The sequence below is a fragment of the Chlamydotis macqueenii genome, chromosome 12, assembly GCF_036417535.1.
Source record: "Chlamydotis macqueenii isolate bChlMac1 chromosome 12, bChlMac1.mat, whole genome shotgun sequence".
Taxonomy (NCBI): Eukaryota; Metazoa; Chordata; class Aves; order Otidiformes; family Otididae; genus Chlamydotis; species Chlamydotis macqueenii.
In genome coordinates, this window is record NC_141567.1 from 3,858,766 (window position 1) to 3,875,148 (window position 16,383).

The 16,383-nt window shown below is 42.5% G+C and overlaps 1 protein-coding gene across 3 annotated transcripts in view; it reads left to right on the forward strand.

Moving 5' to 3' along the window:
• ADAMTS17 (ADAM metallopeptidase with thrombospondin type 1 motif 17) overlaps window positions 1-16,383 on the forward strand; it is a 187,130-nt gene that overhangs the window by 36,740 nt on the left and 134,007 nt on the right. For all 3 annotated transcript variants that reach the window (XM_086757388.1, XM_086757387.1, XM_086757389.1), the window contains exons 5-7: window positions 1,412-1,495; window positions 2,082-2,239; window positions 9,203-9,246. In XM_086757388.1, coding sequence (XP_086613514.1) covers window positions 1,412-1,495; window positions 2,082-2,239; window positions 9,203-9,246 — 286 coding nt within the window. The remainder of the gene's footprint in view (window positions 1-1,411; window positions 1,496-2,081; window positions 2,240-9,202; window positions 9,247-16,383) is intronic.

Consider the following 16,383-nt stretch of genomic DNA (forward strand, 5'->3'; position numbering starts at 1 on the left):
TACCCTCGAGCTAAGAAAATAGTACCAGCACTTGTATGCGTTTGTATACAAGCTGCAGGGAAGATAAATGGCTTATTGTGCTCATACTGAGGGTCAGTGGGTCAACTACTGAGTAGCGTCTGTCTTGCAATCCGTGCCTAAATTATAGGAAACATTTACGTGTGTGCTTAAGTCCAACCCCAAACACTAAAGAGCTTAAGAACACTCATACTGGGCACATTCCTGAGTATTTGCACAAATAGGAAAAATACCAAGGGTTGAAAAAATAATATCCGAAATGTGTTCATGTCTTGGGTTTGTTGTAGGAAGTTAGCTGAGCCTGTGTGATATTTCTAGCCAAACGAGATGTAAGTAAAGAATATAGCTTACCTGGGGCCAAATCCTGCTTCCCATTAGTCAAGAATTTCTCTTCAGTTGTCTTGGTTTTATTTTTTTGACTGAGTAGGGAATACAATATTCATCCAAAGGTTATTATGCGATATTTTACACCTTTTTAAAATAAACCCCTCCCTCACCTTTTTTTGATGTAGTCTAGTTAAAGCATTTGTACATGGAGAAATGGGTGGAGTAAAATTCTGGCATCAATTAAGATCTTATGTTCTAACCTATGAAAACGAGGTGCAGTATCTGAGCTGGAATGCAAAATCTGGAGAAAGTAGTAAGGTAGTTTCCGGTGCTATTTTTGTATTTCCTGAGGCTTGTGTCATTATGTGCTGCCTTATTACTATTCTCCTATATAAGATATGAAAATAACAGAGGGAAATTGCTTTTCCATTCTATTTCCTGAAGTATAAAACACACCATTATTTCATCTTGCATTCAGATATCTCTGATATTTAAATGTTGAAGATCCGTATTAGTTGGATCCTTCATAACGTATGTCCATGTTCCTGAGACTTTGGTTTCTGTTTAGAGTTCTTTTGGAATATTCCTCTCTTCTGTTGCTTCTTTGTTGTTTCTCTTGTTTACTCCAGTTAGAAGTATTTTTCTTTTTGCAACTAGCTTGTGTATTGTTTGGTTTGGTTTGGTTTTTAATGTTTTTTGTCCCTGAATGGTGGATCTTGCTCAGATTAGCCTGTGACATGTGGTGAAGCCCAGCGCAGTATGGTATGAGCAAACCTACTCTGGTTTTGCCAGAGTAGTTTTGTGTTTTAGCCACACTCTATTATGTGGAACTGTTTGAAGTGCTACTGTGTTGGAACTCTAAGATGTTTGGGGTTTTGTTTTGGGTTTTTTTTTTTTTTTTTTTGGTTTGTTTTTATTGTGGTAGCACAAGCCATTCGGGTTTCTTTTGGGTCAGTTTTTTGGAAGGACAGGTGTCTAACTTTAGTCACAATTAGTTCCTTCAACTATTGCTACATCTTGATATTGTCACAGATATACTGTGGATGTTTTATTTGCATTTTGACAGGTGTACAACATGTTTCAACATCAAAGTCTTGGAATTAAAGTCAGCATTCGAGTGACCAAACTAGTCCTGCTCCGCAACCGTCCTGTGAGTCCTAACTCATTTTCACCCTGCTGCTATAATCGTACTGTGGTAGTGTCACAGGCAGAGCAGGATCCCTGTGCTGGGGTCGAAGGGGGGAGTGGGCCATGTCTGGCCACATGATCACAAATTGTAAGTAATGCCTGCCACACTTCGCCAGGCAGCATTAAAGGTGGGAAATACGAAGGGCTGTAGGAGTGAAAGGAGCTACAGTCCTTTTATTTATCCTTCCTGGTAAATCTTTGTCTGCTTATAGTTGTGAGCAAGTCTCAGGAGTTAACTGTTATAAAGATTAAAAATTATATGGCTCTGGTATCAAACGTATAACTTCTAGACTTACAAGACTTTTGAATGTAGTGCTGTATTAGAAGCTTATGACTGTGGCCAGCTGATGGAGTTTGTGCTGTAGATCAAATGACAGAAGTCAGTGTGGATTCCCAAGTACCGAGTTCAACAGATGAAGCTGGTTTCACACTTTTTGTTCTATCACATCTACATCTTTGAGCCTCTGATGTTTCATTGGAAGTCTAATGCTTTTTGTAAAGACTGTGACTGATATTTCTTCTTTTGTATCTCCTGTTTTTTCCAAAAGGCAAAGCTGTCTATTGGGCATCATGGAGAGAGGTCTCTGGAGAGCTTTTGTCAATGGCAAAATGAAGAGTATGGTGGGGCAAAATACCTTGGTAACAACCAGGTTCCTGGCGCAAGGGATGACACCCCTCCTGTGGATGCTGCTGTTTTTGTAACCAGGTATAGTAAGGTCTGGTTTATCAGTTTACTTCAACCAATAATGGCCCATAGGCAATGATGGGGTTATCTGGTCTAGCAGTAATCTCAGAAAAAGATCTGTTGATGATACATTTGCTACCTGCGTGCTGTTCAGATGATTCAGATGCCTCAAATAAAAGTGATTTGTTTTGTTTCTGTGTATGCTTAAAGTCATGCAAAAGTATCTCTCCTCTTGAACCAGAGCATTGTCATCGTCGTAGTCAGGATACAGGCAAGATATGGCTGTAGCACAGGTGATACTTTTTTTCACACACCAGCTGCTACAAGTGGAAAAAATAGGTGAGGTTTTGGTTTTTCTCCTTCTTCCTAGGAGAAAGAAGCTGTGGAATTGAGAATGCAGCTGGAGAACAAGTGCTCTGTGCATAATTAGATATGAATCAACTGAACAGTCTGAGAGGAGCAGATAGTGTGTCAGTAGTGGGAAGGTGGTGAGGGAGTTATCTCCTACAGAAAGTGAGAGATGAATACCATAAACTAAATTAATTTTCTCACTTTGCCCTAGGAAATAACCACTTTAACATCTCTCCTCTATTAAAAGTGAGATAGAGGAGGAGTGTCATTCTTAATTTGTTGGTATGTTTGAAAATGGTTGCATTTCTTTCAGACATGAAATAATCTGTGCATGAATACTTGAGCAAAATTCCTTGCAGCCCGCAGCCCTGTACCTTCACTACCGGAACTCAACTTCACAATACATTGCAAGTTCCATATTCCTCACAGTTACCATACTTTTTGAGTAGCAAATCCATAGTCTTTTAAGTTGTTTGCACACTTTAAGATGTAAATGAAGAAGGCATTGTTATAGAAATTGCTTCTGAATAATTAAAGTGTGCATAAAAATATAATGTAAGATGGTTGCTGCATGTGCTAGAAAAACACTACTTCCTACCCCCTTCTTCCCCAGTTTGAGACAGGAAATGTCTGCACTGCAGTTCAATATTACCCACCTCTTCCACCTTTTTTTTTTTCTACCAACAATGTAAATACATGGTTTTACGTAAACTGCCATTCTGATTGCAATAATCTATTGTGTTAATAGTCACATTGCAAACTGTCCATGGGATTTTGGTGCGTGTGCAGTAAAAGAGCTGGTAAGCAGGGCATGGGACCAACAAAGTTCCTAAGAATGCACCTTCACAGACATGTGTGCAGTTCCCCCAAATCCTTCTCCCTCCTCTGTATTCAGTGTAGTCCAACCAAGCACTTAAGCAGATCCTTAACGTTTTAGACAGGGTGAATAGTTCCTTTGAAGTCAATGGGCTGCACATCCTGGTTATAGTTAAGCATGTGCTTCTTTGGATCAGGGCCTAAATAAATAACTAACATTTTTGTTAAATTCATCTGGGCATCCAGTTGTCCTGCATGACAAGTGAGGCATAGAGAATCTCTTCTGATGTGCTCTAAGCACAGGGTGGAGGGAATGAGCAGAGCATTTCATCTGTGCAGTCTCTCTGCAGCTTATGAAACTGAATGCATAATGTCAGGCTAAATGAGTCAGACTCAGGCATTTGCGGAAGAATTGTAGAAAGAATTTGTAGGAAGAATTGTTCAATAGATTTGTAGGGTTTTGCAGTCAGAATAGCTGGAGAAGTACAGGTTTGGTTGGATTAGAAACTAGATTCAGATTTTGTGAGAAAGTTCAGGAGCATGTTGCTGTGCATTTTTCCTGTTTGATAGGCCAGCAGTTTGTACTTGTAGTCTTTTTCCTTCCTTCTTGCTGTGTCTTGTCATCCTTAACCCATCCTGCTTCTGCTGCACAGAGGATGCTGCATTGCTTGGAAGACTTCTGGCCCAGCAGCCTGATTCCTGTGTCAGGGAAACGCGGTTTTCTACTCTTGGCTTTGGAAGTGTGTGTGTGTGTCCCTGGACCCACCCCAGACTGTACAGATGGACCAGTGGTAGAGGATACGGGAACAACAGCATGTCCAGCACAAGCAATTGCGCCAGAAAAAGCAGAAGCTGAATTTTCAGCAGCTGCAGCTGCTTTAGGACTAGAAACAGATTCTTTGGGGTCAATCTCTGAAGAAATCCCTCTGGTTCCAATCTGGCTGTGTTCATTTGAAACACCAAGGCACGCTTGCCTTTTGAAACTTCACCGCTAACTGATGTTCCCCACACACTCCTTTGTAGGCAAAAGTAGATGACCCAGGTGGCAAATATCCCTCCTGTGGGATTTTAGTAGTATCCACCTGGTTGAGTTCCAGTTGAGAGACATACTATGCCTGTGAAATAAGATATACCAGTTCAGTAAATAAATGAGACAGAGGGAAGAATCTGTTATAGCTCTGAAGGTCTGAGTACAGTGTTGTGGTGTCTAGATCAGACTTTTCTTGTTCAAATTCTGGTTTTGAACTTGCAGAAATTCAGATCTCTGGCACCTATGGATAATACACTTCATACTTTAATAGGCAGCTGACCAGAATAACTTCTGTCTGCAGAATCTGTATCTTAGTGAACTTGATGTTCTATCGTTTGTGTTCCCTAGGAAATCTTCAGAAATTCTGATGTTCTCCCCACCTCCTGGCTGTAGGTGTTTGGGTCACTTATTAGACTATAGGTGATGTGATAGCAGAGTGTTTTGGCAGGTTTTTGACTGCACCAGTTTCACCTGTCCTTTAGCTTTATGACTCTCCAGGGTTAAAGTGGTCAAAATGTATCATTTGAAGAATGCTGGGAAGTAGGCACTAAACAGAATACTTCGTATTCATGTTGCACAGTTCAACTACTGTCCTTCATTCTTACAGGAAGGACTTGAATTGCAGAATTCAGCTGAGCACATTTAGGTATTTTTTTCCAGTTCATGTGAGCCAGATGGAAGAGTGACTGTAGGAGGAGTCCTGAGCTCTTCTTCTGGCTGTTTTTATTGAACAAAACAACTGACTTGTCATTTTTTTTATAAGAATTGTTTAAGTCTGCTACCACGAGTGATAATGACCGAGAATTTCACAGGTCCCTAGAAGATGAGACACTGTCGTAGTTCAGCCCCGATCGGACCAGACTACGCAGTCTCTCTCTCACTCCCCCCACACTCCGAGAGAATAGGGAGAGAAAATATAAGGAAAAACGGCTCAAGGTTTGAGATAAGGACGGGGAGAAATCCTTAAAGTTACCGTCACGGGCAAAACAGACTCGACTTGGGGAAAACTATTCATTTATTACTACAAACAGCAGGATAATGAGACAGAGAACAAGATAACCTCCCCCCACCCCTCCCTCTTCCCAAGCTTAACATTATCTCTACTACCTTCCCCCCCCGAGCGGCACAGGGGGGAAGTGGGAATGGGGGTTGCAGTCAGTTCATCATATGTTGTTTTATGCCGCTGCTTCATGGTCGGGGGAAGAACTCCTCACATTCCTCCCCTGCTTCATCGTGGGGTCCCTCCCACGGGCCACAGTCCTTTGTGGAACTGCTCCGGTGTGGGTCATCTCTTCCACGGGTGCAGTCCCTCTAGAACAGCTGTCCCAGCGGGCCCTCCACGGGCCACAGCTGCCTTCAGGCATCCACCTCCCCCGGTATGGGGTCCTTCATGGGCTCCAAGTGGATCTCTGCTCCTCCGTGGACCTCCATGGGCTGCAGGGGGACAACCTGCTCCACCATGGTCGTCACCACAGGCTGCAGGGGAATCTTGGCCAGGAGCCGCATTACTCCTCCCCCTCCTTCTGAACTGACCTTGGCGTCTGCAGCCGTTCCTCACAACAGGCTGGTAGATGTCTCTCAGGATCCTTTTTACATCTTATTCACTTCTCATCTCCTCTCCACTTCTTGCAGCCGGGCTGGACCGAGTCGGGCCCAGTCGGCTGCCTGGCGAGAGGCCAGAGGGTGAGGCCTGCAAGGCCCATGAGGCCTGCGCCTCCCCCTCTGCGCCTCTGCCCCCGCTCAGCTCCTTCACATCTTCTCTCCTCTCTCTTTTTTTTCTGTTTTCCCATTCTTAAATACGTTATCGCAGAGGCGTCATCACGAGACATTCTGCTACCAATCGGCTCGGCCTTGGCCAGCAGTGGGTCCGCCCTAGGCCCGGCTGAGTCCACTGAACAAAGGAGAGCGACTTCTAGCAGTTTCCTACAGAAGCTACCACCTTAGGCCCCCCCTACTAAACAAAACCACAACAGACACATATCCTGCTTGATTCAGTCAGTGGCTAGAAGTGAAGAGTAAAATGCTTCACAGCTACAGTGTGTGATTTCAATATATTATCCAGGACTTAGTGTGATAAGGTCAGATCTTGGATTTGAACTGCAGCTCCTGGAGAAAGAGTTTTATTCCAACATAGCTCTATAAAAGATTCTGCTAACAAAACTATGTCTCTGTGATAAGACACCTCTGCACATGCAATGAATATTAAGATAGCTTTTTTCTATCCATAGAGTATCATTATAGTATCATTCATGTCAAGCTCTCACTTCAAAAATATAGATGCAGTCAAGCTCAAAAATGTTCCAGAGAGACGTGTGATTGAAATCTTTTTAAAAGCAGATCAGTTTCAGTGCCATGATGGGGCCATCTTACCTCACTGGTGTGACTGATCCAGAGGTGAGACAGATCTTCCTTAACGCCTCTTCAGTCTTTGGCTCCCCTCTCATTGCCAGGAAAGGACTGTAAGAGTTTCAGTGTGTGGTGTTTGTGATAGGGTGGTTGCTTGCCTTTGGAAGAAGACTTGAGACCCACCAAGCTCATTTGGAGTAAAGGTTTGGATGTGCTTTTCTGTTTCGCCACAGAGTTGTGGGGTAAAGTGTTTACAATAGGTCCGGAGGACTTAAAGCCTAGCATTTTGGTACAAGATCTTTGAATAGAAGGATGGCGTCTCTTGGACTTGCGTTTGTGACAGTTTAAAGGATGGGCTGAGAAGGTTTCATATGTGCAGTGAATTGGGCAGATATGTTCAGTTCTTGCTGACCTGTTTCAAGTCCTTCCCTGACCAGACAGCATCACAGCCCTCTCTTTATAGACAAGGATTGTTCTGCCTCTGTAGGAGAGTCTGCAAGTTGTCCTGGATCATTTACAAGACCCCTTATTTCATGGCATGATGGTAATTTCTCCAGGGAGCTGCCTGAAAGTGCCAGACACCTTTCAGTGTAGAACACAGAGTGCAAGGAGCAAAACTGCTGTGCTTTAATTGCAGAGCTTGCCAGCCCCTGAAGAGAGATGCTTTTCTAGCAGTGGCCTCCTGCCATCTACTAATAGTTCAGCTATCTGTTGTCACAAGAAAAGCATCTGTTTGATTTACCAGTTTATGTAACATAATAAGTCCTTAAATAAACCTCTGTCAAGTTGGCTCTGGGAACTCAAGCAGGCGCGCTTGTGCCAGCTCTGTCAGGAGACTGTCATTAGTCTTCTTTGGAAAGGCTGGAATGCCAAGGTGTCGAGACACAGTAAGGCTGCGGTGAAAAATGAAAGCTGGGGCCAGTGTGTGGTCGCAGCTTCCGATTTTGTTTTGTCCCTGTCTGATTTTTAACACTTTGATGGTTGTTACGGCTTTTCTGCATTGAAGCATGGTTAGTTCCCAATGTCTGCTTAACAAGAGCTGGTAATAGCTGTTGTTTCTCTCCTTCCAAGCCCTTGACAGCTTGATTTGTGACTTTCAAAGGAGTTTGGTATGAAGGGTTTGGGTTCATCAGCCACAGTCCTGGGCCTTAAATCGCTTTTCCTATAAACCCTGATTTCATATTCTTCTTCAAGGAAAAAGTATTTTTAATCTTTCTCTAAGTATTTTTCTAACTATTTATCTTTCTCTAAGTACTCTCTAAGAATTATCTTTCTCTAAGTATTTCTAATCTTCCCCCTGCCAAACTCTTAAACTCAAAATCCCACCAGGGATTCAGGCATTTCAAATGACACACTCCAAATGTACTAAGTAGCCTCCCCACAGGGTGAGAAAAGCCATAATGACAGAGATTATGGTTCCCCGGCTTCCCTTGGGTTAAGGAGCTTCTGAAATGTTTTAGCACGTCTCCAGCTCCTCTTCATAGCAGCTAGCACTGCAAAGCAGGTCTGGTGAAGATAGCTCTTAAAGTTTAGGTCTAAGTGCTTACTGAAATGTATTCAAACAATTCATTTAGTTATAAAATACTTTTCCTGTCACACTTGTTTTTCTGTCATGAGGAATCTCATTTACAGGAGTGTCATCACTCAGATGGTGGGCTTCAAGGCTTTTTAATCTGTTTTTGTTTAATACAGCTCTGTGGATCCCTGGTTGATTTGTGGGTGCCAGTGGCATATGTCATATCTCTTCCTGTCTTGAGATCTGGGGAGACTGGATGAGATGTGGGGGAGTAACACAGACCAAGAAGTCTCTTGAACCTCTCTATGTTGGATTCAAATAATAAAATAGTAAATCTGAAAGTAGGAAGTTTAGCTGAAGCCAATTCACCTAGCTGTTACCTGACAAATCCTGAAACATCTGTCTTTCCCTGTTCAGTCCTGCTTTCTTCCTGTGCTTTTCTGTTCCAGTGGAAGAAGAAGAACACTGAAGAACTGAGAATTTCTGGGTATACATGATCAGTTCTGTGTCTCCAGGCAGTGTCCCCACATATCTCCTCCTCCCACTTTTGATGATGCTGTTGTGTCACAGGGTGGCTGCTCCTTTTTGTTGCAGTTCTCTTGTGAAAATAAGAGGTTCCATTTCAATCCAGTTGCTGAAGAAGTCTGACATCATAGAGTGAGGCAGTACTCTTTTACGTGCTAAATCTTTAAGTATATTAAATTAGACTGCAGTATATGGAGGTGATTCACATAATTGCTTGTAATCTTGCAGCAGCAATCAGTGTTGCTATCTATGTTGTCATCATGGAGACTGCACAGCAGTTTAAAAAAAAAAAACCCAAACCTCAACACCCATGATATGTGAGTCATGCATCACTGCTTTTTCCTAGCCTGAAGTCTGGAGGACAGGATACATTTCACTTCTGTTGTGTTTTTCTTTCTAGGACAGATTTCTGCGTACACAAAGACGAGCCTTGTGACACTGTGGGTAAGTCAAAGAAGTAGGGGAGAGTATTTTGATTGCCACCTCTATGCTAAGAGGAGCTTTCTGGGCAATCTTTCATTCTTTGGTTTGCTGTAATGTTGCTTTTGCTATTCTGTATACCTCTATGATGTAAATATGGATTAGCTGAGCAGGGTATGAACTATAAATAAGCCATTAAATGTTAACCCCTTCTAAGCACTGGAGGTCTCTGAGTTCACTAAGTAATCTTAAGTATTTCTACTTCTTTGGAGTGCATGTAGAATTAGATAAGTGGAGATTAAGAAACTGTCTTTTGGTGTGTCTGTATAATGCTCCTTTCAGTGCTCTCTCACCTAAAACAAGAATTCTCTGACTAATGAATGTATTTCCATTGTAAGAACCTGTGTAACACTCGCAGATCAAACTGGTGCTCAGACACCAGGGAAGAATACCTCATTGCAGGAAAGCCAACTTAAATCTTCTTTTCTGTCTCCTACTCCTCCACTTCCTAACTGCCTTTAATCTTATCCAAACCCTGGATACACAAGGTCCTTATATCCTACACAATAAATACTTTATTTATTTAACTTAGGTAGCAATAACCTTCGCCGTGTCTGTTCTACTGGTTTTTTTTTTTTTTAATCACCACAGTAGCAGCAGTGTTTGGAGGCATAGCTCAACATCCTCTCTATGATGACTGCATGATTTCTTTAGACTTCCCTCAAAGTCAAGCAGCCCCTTATCCTACATTCTATGTAAACTTGGAGTGGATCCTGATTTTCAGCTTATCTTACACTCTGGTGTTCAGAGAGACACTCACAAACTAGGGGTTGCTATGCTGACCATAGCGGTCTTACCGACAGAAGTCTCATCTCAGAATGCAGGTCCTTCCCTCTCTGTGTTCTGAGGACTGATCAGGTGAAACGAGGAAATACAGAGCTGAAAAATACGTACATTTTCTTTTCAAATATGAGCAAGACTTGGCCTGCACCTCCAAGTTTTCCAGTGGGAATGCTTCCTCACAATGTGTTTATTCTGTGTTCAGTGGCAAACATGCTTCCGCTGGGGAAGGTTTTTATACTGTCTACCTGTGTCTGGAGATGGCTGTGGTAAGATATGATAAAGTTGGGGTTTATTTTTTAAAAAAAGCTGATGGAAGACACATGCTTACTAAGGTCAGAGCTCTTTCCATTTTTAAAGACAGTATTGTTGATGACGTTTAATCAGGGAATGATGTTACCATAGACAGCATGACTAAGGAAGTATTTTTGACTTATTTTATGTTCTTACAATACCCAAGTACTTTCTTATGCCGTGACTTGCTGCAGGCTGTAGCTCCAGTAGAGAAAATGGAAGATCGGAACAATAAAGATTAAACTCATAGTTACTCTTTCCAGCATAGTTTTTCCAAGACATTTAGAAGGTGCATGTTCCTGGGAGAAAAGCAGTTTGGCCTCTTTGCTCTCTTCAATCCTACTTTTCCTTCCTTCTCCCTTGACAGTTTCATTATGTAGCAGCAGAGCACTAGCGTCTTCACTTACGCATTTTGTGTGCCCCACTGTTTCTGTTATCTGAACCCAGAAGCAGTGTGCCTTACCCCTGAGTACAGATGAAATCCTTCATCATATGATACCATCTTTTCTTAAATACTGTTGAAGTAAGTAAATATTTTCATAACATCCATTTTAAAACATTGCCTGTACCCGAATTGATCAGTTACTGCAGTAGTCTTGGATCATCTACAGTTTAGGCCCTTATCTCTGTGTTGTATATACTAGGAGTATATTTTGAAAATTTTCTTCAAAACCATAAAATGAGGAACTGTTCTTGGTAGGAAGTTCACCCAGGTTACACAGCATGCTGATACCTCATCTGTTCCTGCCTTGAGAAATACTTCTTATCCTTAGTGGCTGGAGGTAGAATCTGAAGAAGATAACCAGTTCCTCTGGTCATCAGCTGGCTAAGGAGTAATGAAATGGTGCAATATGAAATTGGAATGCTGGATTTTGATGGATTCCTATCCATAAAACAGATATTTCATGTTTCTGAGTCCTTATGTGTGTCCTAATCCCACGGGATAATATCTGATAAGTACGGACAACGTGTCTGGTGCCCTGAATATATCATATACTTGTGATTTATATAGAGATCATTGTCTCTGCCTTCTGTGGATGGATATAGCAGTGAATTAGCTTCATTCCCCTTTCTCTGCCAAAGGTATTGTATTGGTGATAAAACTATGTGTCTTTTCTTTACTGGTGAAAGTTATCCCATATGTAATCCATTCATATTACAGATGTTAGACCAGAAGGAATCATTTGCTTATGTGTCACAGCAGAGGTACAATAAATTAAGGAATATACTTCTGTGGCATGCAAAACTGGTTTGAGAAAGTGGTTAGTGTTGGTACTACTAAATTTTAACTGTGTGAAAGATCCTCCAGTTTTCCTCCTTAGTCAGAATAGGGAAAAATAGGTGTCACTGGAGAGAAGTAGGTTTTTAACAGCCACCATTCCGTGCCCTGCATATGTACATGGGTTATACAAGTAGCAATGTAGCATGGCATTTACTTGGGCTTAATGTGAGTGCAACAATCGAAGAAGGCTGATGCTCACTGGTATACCGTACTGGCTTATGAAGAATTATGTTGGTATTTCAGCCGTCTCTATTGTTGCCAGATTCCCATCCCTCACTCCAACTCCCTGACAGTCCCCTCCAAATCAGCAAGACTGCCTGCGAAAGGAAGAAGCTAGTCTAAGGAGTGACATCTCATTTGGTCTTGACAGTGATGCTGAAGTTATAGCACTCCCCAGAGTTCTCTAGAACAGCAACTTGCTTGTGTTTCTTGCCTTATACTTCACTTTTATAGATGAAGAACCTAGCCTTGGTTGATGCATATATTCTTTTATACCTGCTTATGGATTAAGTTGGCCATTGCAATGTGGTACACTGCTGTCCTGTAAAGGAAGAAACATCTTTCTGGTGAGCAGGCACTCTCCTAAACTAGGAGACTGAGGCTACTGCTCTATATAAGGCAGAGAATCTGGACTCTAGACTCCTGATTTCTATTCCCAGCTCTGGCATTGATTCATTGTGTGACATTTGGCAAGTTACATTCTGAATGCTTCTGTCTACCTCTATGAAATGAGGATTTTGAGTGCAAAGCTACAGGAGATTGCATGGCTTAAGAAGCTCTCATATAAAGCAGTGTGATGTCCTTGAGTATATGATGCAATATAAGACCAGAATCTAATGTTGCTTAGTCATGTTTAAGAGACTATAAAGAATCTATTAGATGATGTGCACTGAAATAAGAGGACTCAGAACGCAATAGATAATGGGATTTTTGGTGACAGTGCCTTGATTTTCTTTGTGTTGCGAGAAATACGGAAGCAAAACTTTCCCTAGTGGAAGCACTGAGGCCCAGCTGTTGTTCGGAAGTGGGATTATGAAGTTTAAATGGCTTATAAGAGGTGTTCATTTGTGCTCAAAAAGATCCGTATTGAAAAACCTGTCTGGAATCTTTGCCTGCCATGCAGACACAGAGAGAAAACAGCAGCAGGAGGTTTGTATTTGTATTCTGGCAGGGGCCCCTCACTGAAACCGGTTGCTCTGGGGACTTTGTTCAAATTTTCTTGGCCCAGCTGCCAAGGTAGTGTGGAAGGTTACATAATGGCTGAAACAAGCTCAAAAATGGTGAAAAAAATGTAGGTATGTCTTTGTGGGGTGATACCCCACTGGCTGCCTCAAGAAACAGAACCACATTTGTTTAAGAAATAGTTTGTTAATGCTATTGCCCCGCTTGCTTGTGGAAGTTAGCCCTAGGAACGAATGAATTCAGAAGGAGGTGGACAGAGGGAAAACAATACTCCTGTGTGCAATACATTTGCAACAATTGTGTTGTGTCCCTCGGCTGCGGGACCTCCGATACGCTCTGCAGTTTGAGCAGGGAGGGTCGCTTTGTGCGACACAACCTTGTCACACACCGGTCAAAAAGCTTGCAGTCTGCTGCTGCTTCAGGCTCATCTCTCATGATGTGACTCTAACCAAATCTGCCGTTTCCTGCAGAAAAATCTTTGTTCCAATTGAGCTGCCTCTGAGCCAGCCAAATTGAGAGTTTAATGTCTAGCTATTAATATCAGGCTGCAGCTTGGAGCCTTGCACGTTGTCAGAATCCAACCTTTCTGTGACATAAGCAGATTGAGAATGCCCCTTTCGTTCAATATTTCCACTGCTAGTGCCAAATAAGCAGCTTTACGGTTAGTTAGGAATGATCCTGCATATTTCAAGGCAAAGCTTGGCCTTGATTCCTCAGTGTACATGTTACCCCAGATCCAAGCTGAAGCTTCCCTGTATTCAGCTAATAATAAAAGTGGGGGCAGTGTGGAATCGGGAAATGGAAAATGAGAATGTGTCTTAAATATCCTTAAATTGCCCTGGTTAAAAAACGTCTTTACCTCTGCTGCAGTCACATGTGCTTTTCTGTGGCTTGATGTTGGGGAAAAGAAAGCAGAGTATAGCGTATGCTGCAGATGGGCAGGTTTAGTTGAAGGAATAGCTGCCTGGAGAAAACCGAGCGTCAGAGCGGAGGTGATTGAGAAACATAGTTTTCCAGATTGTTTCCACAAGTGAATCAATGTTTTGCAAAAAACATTCCCATCTCCTGGCTGGCTTTAATTAAAGGGCTTAAAGATAACTTCCCGAGAATCTTGAAGATTATAAATCCTTCCATAATTTGTGTCCTTTTTCTTGAGGCTTCCCAACACTGATATGTGAATGGGGAAATCGCGTTTTGATTTGCCACTGTGCTGCAGGCTGGCTGCGCAGATGATGTCCTTGTGCTCCACCAGTGCGTTCGTATCTTAGTCCTTTCCTTCTTTCGAAAGCGTATAGAGAGCTACGGGTGAGAAGTGCTGTCACAGAGAGCTGCATATTACGGTGCTGTTAGCCAAGTTCTCTCCCTTTGTAGCTGCACTCTGCTTTTTTCCTATGAGTTTATTTGTAAAGTGTTTCAAAATATACCTGGGTTTTGCAAATGAGACATTTGGTCTGTGTCCTTCCTATGTTTTCATCCTTTGCCTACTCCGTGTAAAACACCTGAAGAGAGGACTGCACATTTGTACCTTTTCCTTGGCTGTTTTCTTGCGCGGTCGGGTGGCCACCTGTCCACAGCAAGGAACGGTTCTGGTCGGTCCTGCCTGTGCTTGTACTGTTCATTTAAATCTTCCTCCCTCTGTAGTATTGATTCCAGTCCCCCAACGGTGTCACAACAGAGAATTAATCCCCAAGGAAAGGGAAAAGACTAGCTGGTTTGCTCTGAGTGGAAAAGAAAAGGAATTCTCACATTAAAAACATTTTCCATAGTGGTTCGTGTTGAATGTTTCTGTATATTCCAGGGCGGGTTTTTATTTGATGCCAGAATAAATAGAAATACCTGCTGCTTAAAACAATTCATTAGAGAAGCAGTGCCTGGCTTTAGGAAAAGCCTTGCTGGGACTGTCCTTCGGACCAAAATTAAACACACTTTAATGTGTTAAAATGAACTTACTGTAGGTTAAAATGTCCCTTAAAGAAAAACGGTCAGATTTATCTGGTGTTTGTGAAAGAAAGGGACCTTGCAGCATTGCAAATTTTTACGTCACTTGTGGCTGTGTAGGGCAACGGAGAGTCAGGCTGCTGGCTGTCTGAAACCAAAGGGAGCCGTGGTACAGTGCAGTGGAAGACTTTTTCCCTTGCCTTGTGGTTGCTAGGGAATAAATGCTGGGCTGCACAACCCAGACGGTGCAGAACTGTGCTATTGGGCATGTTCATCACTACCATCTCTCAGGCCCTACCCTGCCCACAACGGCCTTCCAATTTCTTTTCACCAGCTAGCAATCTCTCCTCTTCCAAATTCCCATTAAAAATTTGTGTGCCAAGTCAGTGTAATATAAGACTGCATAAATTTTAATAGAAGCACTGGGATGAGTACATCCACTCAAGTGATCAGGAATTCCTGCTGCCGTAACCCTTGCTCTTCCTCACTTCAGTGTCCTGTGTGCTTTTCCCTCTTTCTTGTTTCAGGGACAAGGCTTCAGCCAGGCTGCTTCACATGTGCACAGCTGTTTGCAGGCTCGCGGCTAAAGACCAGAGGAAAATCCTGCTTACCCTGGACTCAATGACAGTTTTGTTAGTGATTTCAGTGAGCTCAGAATCCTGGTCCTGTTCTTAAATGTTGTCTGAGACATGCAACCGTCCTTTGGGCCTCTGTCAAAAAACTGGCTGAGGTTTTTTCTAGAGACGCTAGTCGGTTTGGGGTATCTGAGACATCTTTGGAAAGCCTGATATCCTGAGGATGGTCCTTTGAACTTTCTGAAAATCAGCTGACGTGTCTATTACGCTGTCTATTTGAGCATTCAAAATCACTGAAATGTTTAAAAATCTTGCAAGGGGTCTATTTCTCTTTGGTGGTAGTTCAGAGCTCTTAGAAGCTCTTGCTCAATTTTGTTCCTTCATCTTCTCTTTGTTCAGCTGGGCCTGGACACCAAGAGGCTGCTCTCCTCGGAGAGGTCTGGATGGTCTGTCTTCTGTCACGCTAACCGCACGGCTTGCCCACTGAGGTCATGGAATTTCCCTACACTTTGTTCTTCGTAAACCTCTGGCAGTTCCTTATTAGTTCTCCTCCATACATCATTTTCCTTTTGTAGCCCCAAAAATGTGTTTCAAGCACTTTTATTCTCCAGTTGTTTATCTGTCTGTCTTCTTAGTAAGTACCCATCCCACAAGATAAAACAATGAACCGCACAGTGGTGTGGTACATCTGAAGCTAGCTTGTTCTCAGTAATTTGGAACTAAACACTGTCAGTGGGGAGGAATAGCACACTTCCTGCTCTGTACCTGGCTTTTCATTTCCTCCACCATCAAACTGCTACTGGTAATTAATGCTCGTAGATATTTAAGTGGCTTGCTGAAATAGTCTTTGTCAACTGTACGGCAGCATGTCCAAAATATTCTCATCAGCTTACCACCCTCCTTTTGTTTGTTAGTGTATCTTCACTGATCTTAAATCTGGCTTTTCTTGTTGCTCACCCAAACCCTCCAGTCACACTTTGTGCCAGAGCTTTTCTCTTCCTTATGGTGACTCACCCCAAAGTTGGTGCAGGAAGTTTAAGCTTATCTTAG